General features: G+C 53.1%; 1 protein-coding gene across 2 annotated transcripts in view; it reads right to left on the bottom strand.

Annotated features, from left to right (window-relative positions):
• Positions 1-334: 334 nt before the first annotated feature.
• The window catches only part of LOC119957496 (phosphatidylinositide phosphatase SAC2-like), a 31,456-nt gene continuing 15,345 nt past the window's right edge, over positions 335-16,445 (bottom strand). For both annotated transcript variants that reach the window (XM_038785599.1, XM_038785600.1), the window contains 10 exons: positions 16,093-16,213; positions 14,634-14,762; positions 13,791-13,908; positions 10,900-11,101; positions 9,534-9,605; positions 9,296-9,366; positions 2,733-2,861; positions 2,403-2,493; positions 1,722-1,832; positions 335-1,169 (listed from right to left, as the gene is read on the bottom strand). In XM_038785599.1, the coding sequence (XP_038641527.1) occupies positions 362-1,169; positions 1,722-1,832; positions 2,403-2,493; positions 2,733-2,861; positions 9,296-9,366; positions 9,534-9,605; positions 10,900-11,101; positions 13,791-13,908; positions 14,634-14,762; positions 16,093-16,213 (1,852 nt within the window). In that variant the 3' untranslated portion in view covers positions 335-361. The remainder of the gene's footprint in view (positions 1,170-1,721; positions 1,833-2,402; positions 2,494-2,732; positions 2,862-9,295; positions 9,367-9,533; positions 9,606-10,899; positions 11,102-13,790; positions 13,909-14,633; positions 14,763-16,092; positions 16,214-16,445) is intronic.

Raw genomic sequence — 16,445 nt, 5'->3', positions numbered from 1 at the left:
CGTATCTTAGGTTGGAACAGGAAGCTACGCAGGCAGGGATGCGAGATGGGTATGTGTATGTGTGTGTGTGTGTGTAGACCTTGGCAGACTGATCAGCAACTCAAATGGCCACGATCTGAGGATCAAATTAATTCCGTTATTGGAAAGGTCTGTTAAGCGATGTCCGTAAACACAGGCACTCTCAATGTCAGTGTTACGCTCGACAGTAATTTTGTACATGTACCCCAATCAGGTTTGGAGGTGACCAAGCGATCGCTCCATTAAAGGCAGGATTGTTTTCAATCTCACTGGGGTTGAGGGTACCCTAATATTGTGGTCCCCCCCCCCCCCCCCCCCCTCTCCCAGTGAGTTGTAGGCCGCCCTAATCTGGAGGGAGAATCTCGTTCATCTGCTTGTTCCAGGACGCTAACTTGGCCTCTTCAACCTGGGCGCTGTGTCTACTGGGTAGCCTCACGGAGGTGTGCCGCGCCCGTCTGCTGCTCCGGGATTGGCCTTTGGAGGGGCTGTATTCCTGCTCCGGGGACAGCTGAGCGGAGGGGCGTTTGGGGGGTGCAGGCCTCCCAGGCTGGCCCGCCCTGTGGTAGCACGGGCCGGACTGGCGGGCGGGCAGCTTCAGCCGAGAGGGCAGGCCTTGGGCCTGCAGGTTGCGGCTGTATCTGCTGGCGGTGTTTATGCCCAGGCCTCGGATGGGTGGCAGCTCGTCTTGGCCGGGGAACCGGGCGGCGAGGGGCGGGCACTGGGCCTGGCTCCTCTCGTCCGCCTTCAGTCTCCCGGCGTTGGGGCCCACGTGGGCCAGCATGAAGCGCTCCATGGTGGTCGGGTCCATTTCGGACAGGAACGAGGAGGAGGAGGAGGAGCTGTTGGACGAAAGGAAATGATCTTCCTGGTCGGAATTCAGGCAGGTGCTACAAATGGAGCTGCTGGACGAGACGTCGGGCCAGAAGTCACTGGAGTCGTCCTCCTTCTCTAACAGCACGACAGGATGCGGTAAGGCCCGCTTTCCTTCTGCGGGCAGGTAGATGGACAACATTGGGTCCTTGGCACTCTGCTGGTCAATCTGATAGAGAACCTCTCCTTCGCGGCACTCGGCCAGACCAGCGTTGACGTTGATGGTGGGCGTAAACCTCGCGGGCAATTCCGGAACATCTGGCGACGCCTCTGTCAGGCCCCTGCAAGACATGAGAAATTCTGTGTGAAGACAGGCTTAAGGGTCGCTTGTGGTCGTTCAAAAACGGGTCTGGGGAGGGTTGGGGGGGAGGGGGGGGGCGCCGTGAACCCCCACCCGCATTCCCCCCCCCCTCCCTCCTCACTGCCCACCCTGCATCTCAGCCACGTGGCTAAGGCTGGGCGGGCGGGGGTGGGAACTGGATCCGTGGATGCAGCCGGGCAGTAGAAGGTCATGGTTTGACTTGGTAGGTTCTCTCTCAGAGGCACTGAGGCCAACCCTTGTCCCCGAGGTCTTGCTCTGACAGACGCAATCTCACTCCCCACAAACGAACCGGGGAGGGGTAGGTTATGGAAGTTTGAACTTTCCTGGTGTCCATCGTTTCAGGAAGGCTGCAAGGCCTTGATGCTTCCGCTCGGGATTAACACGCGCCGGACAGCGTGTCCAGATAATGCCGGCTCCCTAAACCTCTGTGCGTGTCACTCGCAGAGGAGCCTCTAATTGAGACACGGTTGGAAGGTGCGAGGTGGTCACAAACTCTGAGGGGGAACGATACCTGTTCTTCTGGAGAACCTGTTGACATGCTTTGATGATGGATTTAACCATGGCCACGAGGGACTCAACCCAGGACACCAGCAGGCCCCACAACCTCTCTGAAATGTGTGACCTGCAGAGAGAGAAGACTTTCTTTCAATTTAAGGTACCCAATTAATTTGTTTTCCAATTAAGGGGCAATTTAGCGTGGCCAATCCACCTACCCTGCACATCTTTGGGTTGTGGGGGTGAGGCCCATACAGGCACGGGGAGAATGTGCAAACTCCACACGGACAGTGACCCGGGGCCGGGATTGAATCCAGGACCTCGGCGCCGTGAGGCAGCAGGGCTAACCAAGGTGTCGCCGTGCCGCCCGGGAAGACATGAACCAAACGCGGCCAACGTCAGGACTTTCACGGCATCAACGCAGGGCTCCCCTGCGACTGACTGCAAGCCCCGGCTGTTGGAGAGACTATTCTCTGCTCGTCTACCCAGCGCCGGGGGCAACCCCATTGGCCGATCTGCAGTGGGCGAGATAGGCTCAGAGACATCGTGCCACCCAAAGCCGCTCTCCAGAACCACACGGAGGATATCTTGACACCCCATGCCTACTCTGCAGAGCCACTCCCCTCCTCTCCTCTCCCTCCCCCCTCATGCCCCCCCCCCCGGACTCCCCTCCGCTACCCCGGGCCCAGGAACTCACCGATGCGGATTGTCAACCACGACTGGGAGATCAAGACCCGTGGTATCTCTCTTAGCCTTCTGGACAGCCTTCGCTATTGACCGCAGGGTCCCTGAAAGAGATGCAACATTAGCAGCTAATCCCTGGCCAAAGTGACTCATTGTACAGAGAAAGAGAGTGCAACGGCGAAGAGTTTCGGAGTGACACGGAGAGTTATTACAAGCAGAAACGCGCAGTTACAGGCCACATTAACTGTGCCCCAAAGGTTGTCTGGGTCACCCGGGCAACAGTCGCGATTGGCTTGGAGAGGCCTTCCAATCAGAGTGTTGAACAGAATTGAAAGTCAATTACCTCTACTGCTGTCTTGTTGGCATTGCAGGGTGGTTTGCAATGTAAACAGGCAATCCCTTTTCCCCGCACTCCTGTAATGCAATCTCATCTGAAAGGTCTCGGCGTTTGCCATGGCGATGGGTTGCTGGCCTTGTAAAAGAATTCATCGTCAGGCTGAAACGCCAAGTGGGCCACAGACTACAAAGATCTACTGTGGGTCCGATTGACAACAAATAACCGCTCTTTGGAGGAATCGTGTCATTGTGTGTACGTTCAATAGTTAATACTGTCGCTACCCCATTTACATTCAATAGTTCATCAACATGGCAAAGGGCATGGTTTCTGGATGTCGTGGGTGAGCCGCCATCTTGAGCCGCTGCAGTCCGTGTGGTGTAGGTACACCCACAGTGCTGTTAGGGAGGGAGTTCCAGGATTTTGACCCAGCGACAGTGAAGGAACGGCCGATATATTTCCAAGTCGGGGCGGTGAGTGACTTGGAGGGGAACCTCCAGGTGGTGGGGTTCCCAGGTACCTGCTGCCCTTGTCCTTCTAGATGGTAGAGGCCGTGGGTTTGGAAGGTGCTGCCTAAGGAGCCTTGGTGAGTTGTTGCAGTGCATCTTGTAGATGGTACACACGGCTGCCACTGTGCGTCGGTGGGGGAGGGAGTGAATGTTTGTGGATGGGGTGCCGATCAAGCGGGGCTGCTTTGTCCTGGATGGTGTTGAGCTTCTTGAGTGTTGTTGGGAGCTGTACTCACCCAGGCAAGTGGAGAGTATTCCCTCACACTCCTGACTTGTGCCTTGTAGATGGTGGACAGGCTTTGGGGGGAGTCAGAAGGAGAGTTACTCTCCGCAGGATTCCCAGCCTCTGACCTGCTCTGGTAGCCACAGTATTTATATGGCTGGGTCCAGTTCAGCTTCTGATCAATGGTAACCCCCAGGATATTGATAGTGGGGGATTCAGTGATGGTAACGCCATTGAAGATGGCGAGAAGAACTAGCTAAGGTAGACTGGGAGCTAAGACTTTATGGTGGAACAGTTGAGGAACAGTGGAGAACCTTCCAAGCGATTTTTCACAGTGCTCAGCAAAGGTTTATACCAACAAAAAGGAAGGACGGAAGAAAGAGGGAAAATCGACCGTGGATATCTAAGGAAATAAGGGAGAGTATCAAATTGAAGGAAAAAGCATATAAAGTGGCAAAGATTGCTGGGAGATTAGAGGACTGGGAAATCTTTCGGGGGCAACAGAAAGCTACTAAAAAAGCTATAAAGAAGAGTAAGATAGAGTATGAGAGTAAACTTGCTCAGAATATTAAAAACAGACAGTAAAAGTTTTTACAAATATATAAGACAAAAAAGAGTGGCTAAGGTAAATATTGGTCCTTTAGAGGATGAGAAGGGAGTTTTAATAATGGGAAATGAGGAAATGGCTGAGGAACTGAACAGGTTTTTTGGGTCGGTCTTCACAGTGGAAGACACAAATAACATGCCAGCGACTGATAGAAATGAGGCTATGACAGGTGAGGACCTTGAGAGGATTGTTATCACTAAGGAGGGAGTGATGGGCAAGCTAATGGGGCTAAAGGTAGACAAGTCTCCTGGCCCTGATGGAATGCATCCCAGAGTGCTAAAGAGATGGCTAGGGAAATTGCAGATGCACTAGTGATAATTTACCGAAATTCACTAGACTCTGGGGTGGTCCCGGTGGATTGGAAATTAGCAAACGTGACGCCACTGTTTAAAAAAGGAGGTAGGCAGAAAGCAGGAAATTATAGGCCAGTGAGTTTAACTTCGGTAATAGGGAAGATGCTGGAATCTATCATCAAGGAAGAAATTGCGAGGCATCTGGATAGAAATTGTCCCATTGGGCAGACGCAGCATGGGTTCGTAAAAGGCAGGTCATGCCTAACTAATTTAGTGGAATTTTTTGAGGACATTACCAGTGCAGTAGATAACGGGGAGCCGATGGATGTGGTATATCTGGATTTCCAGAAAGCCTTTGACAAGGTGCCACACAAAAGGTTGCTGCATAAGATAAAGATGCATGGCATTAAGGGTAAAGTAGTAGCATGGATAGAGGATTGGTTAATTAATAGAAAGCAAAGAGTTGGGATAAATGGGTGTTTCTCTGGTTGGCAATCAGTAGCTAGTGGTGTCCCTCAGGGATCCGTGTTGGGCCCACAATTGTTCACAATTTACATTGATGATTTGGAGTTGGGGACCAAGGGCAATGTGTCCAAGTTTGTAGATGACACTAAGATGAGTGGTAAAGCGGAAAGTGCAGAGGATACTGGAAGTCTGCAGAGGGATTTGGATAGGTTAAGTGAATGGGCTCGGGTCTGGCAGATGGAATACAATGTTGACAAATGTGAGGTTATCCATTTTGGTAGGAATAACAGCAAACGGGATTATTATTTAAACGATAAAATATTAAAGCATGCCGCTGTTCAGAGAGACTTGGGTGTGCTAGTGCATGAGTCACAGAAGGTTGGTTTACAAGTGCAACAGGTGATTAAGAAGGCAAATGGAATTTTGTCCTTCATTGCTAGAGGGATGGAGTTTAAGACTAGGGAGGTTATGTTGCAATTGTATAAGGTGTTAGTGCGGCCACACCTGGAGTATTGTGTTCAGTTTTGGTCTCCTTACTTGAGAAAGGACGTACTGGCGCTGGAGGGTGTGCAGAGGAGATTCACTAGGTTAATCCCAGAGCTGAAGGGGTTGGATTATGAGGAGAGGTTGAGTAGACTGGGACTGTACTCGTTGGAATTTAGAAGGATGAGGGGGGATCTTATAGAAACATTTAAAATTATGAAGGGAATAGATAGGATAGATGCGGGCAGGTTGTTTCACTGGCGGGTGACAGCAGAACTAGGGGGCATAGCCTCAAAATAAGGGGAAGTAGATTTAGGACTGAGTTTAGGAGGAACTTCTTCACCCAAAGGGTTGTGAATCTATGGAATTCCTTGCCCAGTGAAGCAGTTGAGGCTCCTTCATTACATGTTTTTAAGGTAAAGATAGATAGTTTTTTGAAGAATAAAGGGATTAAGGGTTATGGTGTTCGGGCTGGAAAGTGGAGCTGAGTCCACAAAAGATCAGCCATGATCTAATTGAATGGCGGAGCAGGCTCGAGGGGCCAGATGGCCTACTCCTGCTCCTAGTTCTTATGTTCTTATGAATGTCAAGGGGCGATGGTTAGATCCTCTCTTACTTGAGATGGTTAATTTCTGGCACTTCCTGGTGGTGCAAATGTAACTTGCCACTTGTCAGCCCCAAGCCTGGATATTGTCCAGGTCTTGCTGCATTTGGACATGGCCTGCTTCATTATCTGAGGCGTTGTGAATGTTGCTGAACATTGTGCAGTCATCAGCGAACATCCCCACTTCTGACCTTATGATGGAAGGGAGGCCATTGATGAAGCAGCTGAAGAGGGTTGGGCCTAGGACCAACCAGCGCATGCGCAGTGGGCGCCCTCCCCAGGGCGGCCCCCTCCGCCCCCCCCTCCCCACCCCCCCCTCCGGTCACCCCTCCGTCCGCCCCTCCGTCCGCCCCCCCTCCGCCCCCCCCTCCGGCCCCCCCCCTCCGGTCGCCCCTCCGTCCGCCCCCCCTCCGCCCCCCCCCCCCACTTCCGCCCCCTCCTCCAGCCGCCCCCTCCCCCTCCGCCCCCCCCCCTCCGCCCCCCCCCTCCGGCCGCCCCTCCGTTCACCCCCCCCCCCGCCTTGCCCCCCACGCCTCGGCCCCCCGGCCCCCCCCCCGCCTTGCCCCCCCCTCCGGCCGCCCCTCCGTCCGCCCCCCCGCCTCGGCCCCCCGGCCCCCTCCCGCCTCGGGCCCCCCCCCGCCTCGGCCCCCCCCGCCTCGGCACCCCCCCCCCGCCTCGGCCCCCCCCCCCGCCTCGGCCCCCCCCCCCCGCCTCGGCCCCCCCCCGCCTCGGCCCCCCCCGCCTCGCCCCCCCCCCGCCTCAGCCCCCCCCCGCCTCAGCCCCCCCCCGCCTCGGCCCCGCCCCCCGCCTCGGCCCCCCCCGCCTCGGCCCCGCCCCCCCGCCTCGGCCACCCACCTGCCTCGGCCCCGCCCCCCCCCGCCTCGGCCCCCCCCCGCCTCAGCCCCGCCCCCCCACCTCGGCCCCGCCCCCCCCCGAAGGGTGCTGAAGTTCAGCTTGCCCGGGGCGCCAGCAACCCTAGGGCCGGCGCTGTCTGAATCTACCCTGTCCAATCCTGTCAGAATTGTATAAGTTTCTACGAGATCCTCTCTCACTCTTCTAAACTCCAATGAATATAATCCTAACTGACTTAGTCTCTCCTCAGATGACAGTCCCGCCATCTCAGGAATCAGCCTGGTAAACCTTCGCTGCCCTCCCTCCATCGCAAGAACATACTTCCTCAGATAAGGACCCCAAAACTGCTCACAATACTCCAGGTGTGGCCTCACCAATGCCTGACACAATTGCAGTAAAATGTCCCTGTTGCTGTACTCAAATCCTCTCGCTTTGAAGGTCTATATACCATTTGCCTTCTTTACAGCCTGCTGTAGCTGCGCGCTCACTTTCAGCGACTGACGCACGAGGACACCAAGGTCTCGCTGAGTATCCGCCTTACTCAATTTACACCCATTCAAATAATCTGCCTTCCTGTTTTTCCAACCTTGGTGGATAACCTCACATTTATCCACATTATGCAGCATCTACCCCGCATGTACCCACTTATCCAACCTGTCCAAATCCCGCTGAAGCATCTCTGCATCCTCCTCACAGCTCACCCTCCCACCCAGCTTTGTACTGACTGCAAATTTGAAGATAATGGGTGGGAGTCTCCACGTCTGAGATAAGGTGTTGGCGCCGGGGCAGAATTCGTGGCGTTTCACGTGGACAGCCAAGCTGGCGCCACACCTGGTCCGATTCTGCTACCGTTAAGAGGCTAACACCGGGGCCACGTGGAACCCAATCGATTCCAGTGAGAAACGGTGCCGGATTCGCCAGTTTCGCAATCGACAATCAGGAGGCAGACACGTCGCAGCCACATAGAATTACATGGAATTTACAGTGCAGAAGGAGGCCATTCAGCCCATCGAGTCTGCACCGGCTCTTGGAAAGAGCACCCTACCCAAGGTCAACACCTCCACCCTATCCCCATAACCCAGTAACCCCACCCAACACTAAGGGCAATTTATCATGGCCAATCCACCTAACCTGCACATCTTTGGACTGTGGGAGGAAACCGGAGCACCCGGAGGAAACCCACGCCGACACGGGGAGAACGTGCAGACTCCGCACAGACAGTGACCCAAGCCGGGAATCGAACCTGGGACCCTGGAGCTGTGATGCGATTGTGCTATCCACAATGCTACCGTGCTGCCCCCTCTCCCCACACAGAGGGCGGGTATACCCCCACCCTGCACCCTGCACCATACTGTACCTGTGCGTTTTCTTTCAGCAACTGATGCACGTTCCTATCATTGATATATATAATGGGGTCCCAGCACAGATTCCCTGCGGTAGCCCACTAGTCACTGACTCCCAATTAGAAAAAAAAACATTCAACATTCATTCCAAACTTTTACTTCCCGTCTGCTAACCAGTTTTCTCTCTATCTTGAGACACTACCCACAATCCCGTTCACTTTAACTTTACCTATTAAGCCGCTATGTGCAACATTGTCAAAAGCCTTCTGAAAGTCTAAATAAACCGCATCCACTGGTTCTCCCTGGTCAACTCCACTAGTTACATCTTCCAAGAATTACAGTAGATTTAGTCGAGCATGATTACCCTTTCGTAAATCCATGCCGACTTTGTCTGAGTACACCACTGCTTTCCAAATGTTCTGCTGTGAAATCCTTGCTAATGGACTCCAGCGACTTCCCTACAACCGACGTTAGGCTCACTGGTCGATAGTTCCCTCTCTCCCTCCCTTTTTGAACAGCGGGATTACATTCGCTACCCTCCAATCTGCAGGAACCATTCCAGATTCCAAAGGATTTTGGAAAAACGACGAAAGGAAGTCCAGGAACTCCCTCCCTAACAGCACTGTGGGAGTATCTACACCTCAGGGACAGCCATGGTTCAAGAAGGCAGCTCACCACCACAAGGGCAACTAAGGATGGTCAATAAGTGTTGGTCAAACCAGTGTCGCCCACATCCCGGAAATTAATTTTAAAAATAACGATTGAGAGGAGACTGATGGGGCAATAATTGACCAGTATAGATTTCTTCTGGATAAAACACACCTGGGCAATTTTCCACATTTCCGGGTAGGTGCCGGTGTCGTATCTGTACTGGACCAGTTTGCCGAGGGACGCGGCAAGTTCTGGAGCACAAGTCTTCAGTACGATTGCCGGGATTTTGTCAGGGCCCAGAGCCATAGCAGTATCCAGCGCCTTCAGCCGTCTCTTGATAACACGTGGGGCGAATCGTATTGGCTGAAGACTGACATCTGGGATACTGGGGACCTCCAGAGGAGACCGAGATGGATCATCCACTCAGCACCTCTGGCTGAAATATCTCAGCCTCGTTTTTTTTTTGCTCCCGTGCTGGACGAACACCCGAATTTTCGGTTCTAACAGCGACAGCCTGACAGGGTCAAAGGCAACATTTTTACCAATCTCGATCTTGTCGATATCCTCCAGGCCGATCCGACTGTGGTGCGTGATCTCCGATTCCTTGTCAATGCTGCAAGGGAGACACATTAGTTCAGGCGCAACCCGAGCAAACCTCGGACCACATTGAGCATCCGACAATGAGTGAGCAGAGACGAAAGGCAGGCCATGGGGGCGGGGGGGGGGGGGGGGGGGGGGGCCCACATCCCGGTTCTCGCCTTCACACCTGGGACTACTTACTAAGCAAAATAGCACGCGTGATTGGAGAGCAGGAATGTGACATCTAAGTCCTGAGCTGACGCATCTCCTGAGCTGTAGCAAAGGAAGGAACAACAGAATAGTTAAGAGTTTGTTGTGGTTGACAGGGTTCAGACACAAAACACCTTCTGACACGATGCGACCTGAGAATTTGTAATCTGCAAGATCGCCCCCCGACATTTCCCAGTCCATTATTCCAAAACCTCGAGACTAGCACCTCACGTACAAAGAGGGAGAAGACAGACATTACGAGCTCCGTCACCAATAATACTTTTCAAATTCTTTCCCGACTGAGACGGTAACGTGAATAAAACCGGCTCTGGACAGTCCTAACTCCCTTTGAGGTGGGGTTTGGTGAGGTGCACAAGGGCACTTGTTGACCCCTGGTTTGTGTATGCTCTTACCCACCCTGTTGGTCAAGCCCTCATAAAACCTAGCCTCAGGACAAGGGTCAGTTTCCCCACCGACACTCAACAGCTCGCACCGTCGCCCCACGTCATTGCTTCTAGAATCATAGAATTTACAGTGCAGAAGGAGGCCATTCGGCCCATCGAGTCTGCACCGGCCACTGAAAGAGCATCCTACCTAAGCCGACACCCTGTCCCTGTAACCCAGCAACCCCACCTAAACATTGGACACGAATGGGCAATTTAGCGCGGCCAATCCACCTAACCTGCACGTCTTTGGACTATGGGAGGAAACCGGAGCACCCGGAGGAAACCCACGCAGACACGGTGGAGAGTGTGCAGACTCCGCACAGCCGGTCACCCAAGTCGGGAATCGTAACCTGGGTCCCTGACGCTGTGAAGCAACAGTGCTAAGCACTGTGCCACCGTGCCTAGTTCTAGTTAGACTCCGCCCTTACACGCCCAACTCCCGACCTCACTCGGAATGGTCCTCTGTCAAACATTTTCTCTCACCGAGGGGCAACTCCACACAGGCCGGAATCGAACCCGGGTCCCTGGCGCCGTGAGGCAGCGGTGCTAACCACTGCGCCACCCCGAGGGAACCGAATCTGAACACTCAACCCTCGGCGTAAAAGCGATGCCGTTCGCTCTGTGTTCCATCCTTGGGGCTGGTTTAGCACACTGGGCTAAATCGCTGGCTTTGAAAGCACACCAAGGCAGGCCAGCAGCAGCGGTTCGATTCCCGTACCAGCCTCCCCGGAACAGGCGCCGGGATGTGGCGACTAGGGGCTTTTCACAGTAGCTTCATCGAAGCCTACTCGTGACAATAAGCCATTTTCATTTCATTGCCCAGAACTCAAACATCTCCCTCTACATTTCAGAAAGTGCAAGTGCTCAAAGCTCCAAAGGCTAAATCCTTCCGGGGGTTGTCGGGGAGTGACCTCGGCATGCAGTTGATGAAGAGCCAGCCTCCCAGGAACTCCTCCGAGGTTGGGATCAGGAGAAAACTACAGGCTTGGATCAATGCTTCAGTCTCTTCTTTCTGCCGAGACATACTCTCCCGCTTCAGGAGCACCTTGGCTGGCTTCTCTTTCCCGATGAGGGTCTGCATATCCATGGTCACTTTCACGCCATGCATCAAGTCTAGGAGCAATCAGAAAGTGGATTATTATCACTCTGTCTGCTTTCTGTCCTGGGTGCTCTGTGCTGAATGTAGAAGTTGTTATATTTTCATATTTGTGGCAGTAATGTGATGAAAAACCATGGTTTGAAATACACACATACAACGTGCCGACTAAATCTGTAATTAAGGTGTTGTAAAAGTATCACGATGTGGGAGATATAAGGAACTTTGGTCCAGAAATTGGGGGGGGGGGGGGAACAAGGTGTTGAAGGCAATTTAGGGGTTTAACAGACAGAAGGAAAATATTGTTAGCCCGGATTCAAAGACATACGCCCACACCTGCCCGAGTCACATAAGAACTAGGAGCAGGAGTAGGACATCTGGCCCCTCGAGCCTGCTCCGCCATTCAATGAGATCATGGCTGATCTTTTGTGGACTCAGCTCCACTTTCCGGCCCGAACACCATAACCTTTATTCTTCAAAAAACTATCTATCTTTACCTTAAAAACATTTAACTCAACTGCTTCGCTGGGCAAGGAATTCCATAGATTCACAACCCTTTGGGTGAAGCAGTTCCTCCTAAACTCAGTCCTAAATCTACTTCCCCTTATTGTCAGGCTATGTCCCCTAGTCCCATTCAGACTTAAACTAATTAGGGAATGCATGAGGTGATTCTCCCAAGATCCATTGTCATTCGGGACAACCTTGTTTGACAGCCATTATCCTATTACAGAGCCTGATGGCCCATTTGTCCGTCAATGGAATGTAGCTGCATATGAATGGCATAGTTCTGATAAACGGGAGGAGCTCACATACAATTGATAAGTTCCAGTTTGGACATTCCAGAGGAGGGCTAAAGGATTGGGTGGAGTTTAGAGAGCGAGAGAGGGAATTAATTTGGAACAGGCAAAGAAGAGACAGCCATGAGACAGGTCATGAAATCTCGTGCACAGAGAAGGCTGAGGAAAAGGGTTCTGAATGAATGTCACAACAGAAGAAAGATTGCTTCCTAAATGCAAGGGTTGCTTTTGCCTCTATGTGTAAGTGGAACGAGAGCTGTATTTTCATGAAAGCTGCTGTTTGACGGGAACTAGTGTTAGGGTTAAGAAATTGCATGTAATCTGTTAGTGTTAGTTTTAAGTTGAAAAGTTTAAATTGTTTTCTTTTATTTTGAATAATGTTTGTTTATAAAATATCCAAGGCCTATTTGTTACATTATTACTCCTGGAACAAATTAATCTTTCTTCATCGTCTTAAAACTTTAAAAAGTTACACATCTGGTTCAGTCTCTTAGCCTGTGCTGAGGGCTGATCAGGCGTCCGTGACAAAAGAGTGAATTATTGTTTCTAACCATTTACTTGGTTATAGATAAAGGGCTAATGGGATGTTGCTGTGATTTCTGGAGATTCCCTGCAGAGTAGATAATTAATGAGGGGTTGTATTTAGTCCGAGCTAAACAGGTCATGGAGCTTAGCAAGGTCTGTGTAGTTTTGCAGTCTGATATAAGATTTTAAGTTGAACAGCAGTTCAACACAGGATTTGAGTTGGACACGACAGAAGTGTACTTGAAAGGAACTCTCCCCAAAGGTTTGTGCACAACTAAACGAGGAACCTGTTGTGCTGACTTTATTTATAAGTGGCATTTGAACTGTATTGGGTTGCTTCGCTGGAAGTCGTGGCAGATGTGGATGGTCAGTTACCAAGTTTGCTTTCCTCGTATTTAAGAACTTGTAACGGATAATTGTGACACTATTTCTTTGGTGTTAATGCGGTTAATTCTGTGTTTAAATTGAAGTTTTTTTAACATAAAAGATACCGATTGGTTAGAGTCGTAATTCGTGGGGTAAAGTCCCCTCTCCTCACATTTTACAAATTAAAAAAAGATATATTTTGGGGTTCTTGTCCGATGTCCTAACAAATGTTGGAGGTCTAACAGTTGTTGTTCCGATTGGTCAGGCATCGGGCCAAGACTAAAGATATTTCATGTTGAATACCACATGGGGGAGTTTTTTCATTTTGGGGCTCCCATCCCGCACACTCATAGATTAGTTTTCATCGAATTTACAGTGCAGGAGGAGACCATTCGGCCCATCGAGTCTGCACCAGCCCTTGGGAAGAGCACCCTACTTAAGCCCACGCCTCTACCCTATCCCCGTAACCTAGTGACTCCACCTCCCCTTTTGGACACTAAGGGGCAATTGATCGTGGCCAATCCACCTAACCTGCACATCTTTGGACTTGTGGGAGGAAACCGGAGCACCCGGAGGGAACCCACGCAGACGCGGGGAGAACGTGCAGACTCCGCACAGACAGTGACCCAAGCCGGGAATCGAACCTGGGACCCTGGAGCTGTGAAGCAACTGTGCTACCCACTCATGTGGAACCCATCTGCAACCCCCTTAAGACTGAGGGACGGGGACTTGAATTAAAGTGGGCCACTGGTTTTCCCAGGCCTGTCAGATGCCCTTGATCCGCATCCCACCGACATGAAGCAAATCTGGCCCCTCTCCCGTCCGCGAGCAATTCAGGGTCATCCAATGCACTTCACCCTGTGCAAATATTCTACCGCCAGCTCCGATCACCCTCCCACTCCATCAGCTTCCAGTGACTTTAACGCCTCGATTTTAGAATTCCCCAGCCGGTTTTCTTTCCCCCAAATCCCCTCCGATGGGCCATGATGGACCTTTGGCCTCCGCCTCTCCTCCTTACCAATGACAGCCTGTCTGTACGTGTGCCTGAAGTGATGGAGGTAATAGCGGTTCGCAGACCTGTAGCTGTCCTTCATCACGGAAGAAAACTTGTGCTCTCCAGTACGAGTGAAATCGCTCTAACACGGCGAGAGAACAAAATAAATCAGGGTTCGGCGTCAACGACAGGATGTTCTGTGTGAAAACGATTTCCTTTCTCCCCCCCCCCCCCCGGCTTAAAGAAGGTGTAAGACTATCGGAGGATCCCGACAAGGCCATTCGGCCCATCGAGTCTGCACTGACCCTCCGAAAGAGCACCCCGCCCAGGCCCACTCCCCTGCCCTATCCCTGTAACCCCACCTAAACTTTGGACACTGAGGGGCAATTTAGCACGGTCAGTCCACCTAACCTGCATATCTGTGCGGAGGAAACCCACGCAGACACGGGAGGGGGGGGCGAGCGTGCAAACTCCCCACACACAGACAGTCACCCAAGGCCGGAATCAAACCCGGGTCCCTGGCGCTGTGAGGCAGCAGTGTTGACCACTGTGCCACCACGCCAGCCCCCACAGATCCTTTTTTGTTGAATTACCCGCTGGCGGATGCTGCATTTTGTGGTCAGTGCGGCCGTTGAGGCAAGCGGACAGCGGGATGCGCCCTGCCGTGGCGGCAGCCAATCCACTACAAGGGTGGGGGGTGGGGGGGGGGGGGGCAGCACGGGACCTGTTGAATCCAGACACTGTGCCCCCCGCCAAGACGCCCCAAAGTGCCGCCAGTCACTCGCTTGGCGAGGAGACTCCCTTTCCCTCTCTCTCTTTCGCCCCTCTGGCCCTCAGCTGGGACAAGCGAGCGGTGAGAGCTCTTACCTTCATAGCGTTGGTGCCAGCGTACTGCTTGCTGATGGTGTCCCCATTGTTTGCCCAGACGGTCTGGAATATCTTTTGAACGTCCTGGGGCAGAGTGGCTCGACGGGGCAGCAGCCTCAACGTCCTCATCTGCAAAAGAAGAGGCTCGGAGGAGGTGGCAGCCGATTAGCAAACCGTCCGTGGTCCTCCAGCTCAGGTCAGCGGACGTCCTGCGGGACGGCGGAGTTTGAACGCAAGTGGAGGGGGGGGGGGGGGAACGACCTCTCGAGCGAACTTGATGAGCCCTTCGTCCAGACTGAATGACCTCGCTGGCTTTCAGTTCCGGGTCGGAGGTCAAACCCAGCCCGTTCTGATGGAATGGATCCTCCTCGGCCCGAAATGGGTATTTTTAGAATGTACAGGAGGCCATTCGGCCCATCGAGCCTGCACGGATCCACGAACAGAGCACCCTATTTTTTTTTCAACAGTAAATTTAGAGGACCCAATTCATTTTTAACCAACTGAGGGGCAATTTAGCCTGGCCGACCCCACCTAGCCAGCACATCTTTGGGTTGTGGGGGCGAAACCCACAGAAAAACACGGGGAGAATGTGCAAACTCCGCACGGACAGTGACCCAGAGCCGGGATCGAACCTGGGTCCTCCGTGCCATGAGGCAGCAGTGCTAACCACTGTGCCACCATGCCACCCTAAAGAGCAGCCTACTTAAGCCCACGCCTCCATCCTCTCCCCGTAACTCAGTAACCCCCTCCTAACCTTATGGACACTGAGGGCAATTGATCACGGCCAATCCACCTAACCCGCACATCTTTGGACTGTGGGAGGAAACCGGAGCACCCGGAGCAAACCCACGCACACACGGGGAGGACGTGCAGACTCTTCACAGATCGGAGTCGAACCCGAGTTCCTGGCGTTGTGAGGCAGCAGTGCTAATCACTGCGCTACCCCTAAAGTGGCGTCAGGATAGTTACTCAGGCAACTCCCCAGAACCGCTGGCGCTCCCCCCCCCCCCCTCACCCCCACCCCCCCTCCCCAGGTAGAAATGGAGATCTGCATCAGTGGCGAAAATTCCCGCACCCCCAGCTTTCCCAAAATCGGAATTGGCCCTTTCCACGGCAGGGATAGACAGAATTATAATTAGTGATGGGTGGAAGGCAGGACAGTGGAATTGAGGCCGAGATGGGATCAGACATGGTCGGAATGAATGGCGGAGGTGGGGGTTGGGGGGGGTCGAGGGGGTGATTTGCCTACTCCTGCTCCGAGTTCTTTAGCGTCAGCGGCCCTTTAATAACTGCTGCCTCCAAGAAACTCTCAGCAGCAGGTGCGGGATGGGAGGGGGTGGGGGAAGCAGTGGTGAGAGGGCAAGGGTCAGGGGTGAGAGGGCAAGGGTCAGGGGTGAGAGGGCAAGGAGATGAACAGGGCGAGAGGCGCAGAGGGAGAGGGGAGAAGACGCCGCTTTACTTGTCTTTCCAGAACGTTCCGGGCGATGGCGGCTTGCACGAGGTTGGTCCGATCCAGGCAGTCCATGCAGTTGACACGAGGCACGCCTTCCTGCCAGTTCATCACCACACCCTCAGTCAACCTGCGGAAGGCGTGGAGACAGAGAGAGCAAGGTTCATATCCGCAACTGCCGAGATCGCCAAGAGTGGCGGCCATGTTCCTTCCCAGAGGTCAGTTCCCGTCCCATTACTACTGGTGTCGCCAACACTGGCCTCAACCACTGTCTGCATCCATTAACAGTTCAGACGATGGGACAGAGAACTGTATAGGCGGCCCAGGTCTTGGAGCTACGTTTAAAGATCCCAATAACCAGT

Source organism: Scyliorhinus canicula, chromosome 26 (assembly GCF_902713615.1).
Source record: "Scyliorhinus canicula chromosome 26, sScyCan1.1, whole genome shotgun sequence".
In the NCBI taxonomy this organism is placed as follows: Eukaryota; Metazoa; Chordata; class Chondrichthyes; order Carcharhiniformes; family Scyliorhinidae; genus Scyliorhinus; species Scyliorhinus canicula.
The sequence above is the reverse complement of the archived record's forward strand: the minus strand, read 5'-3'. Positions and strand labels throughout refer to the sequence as shown.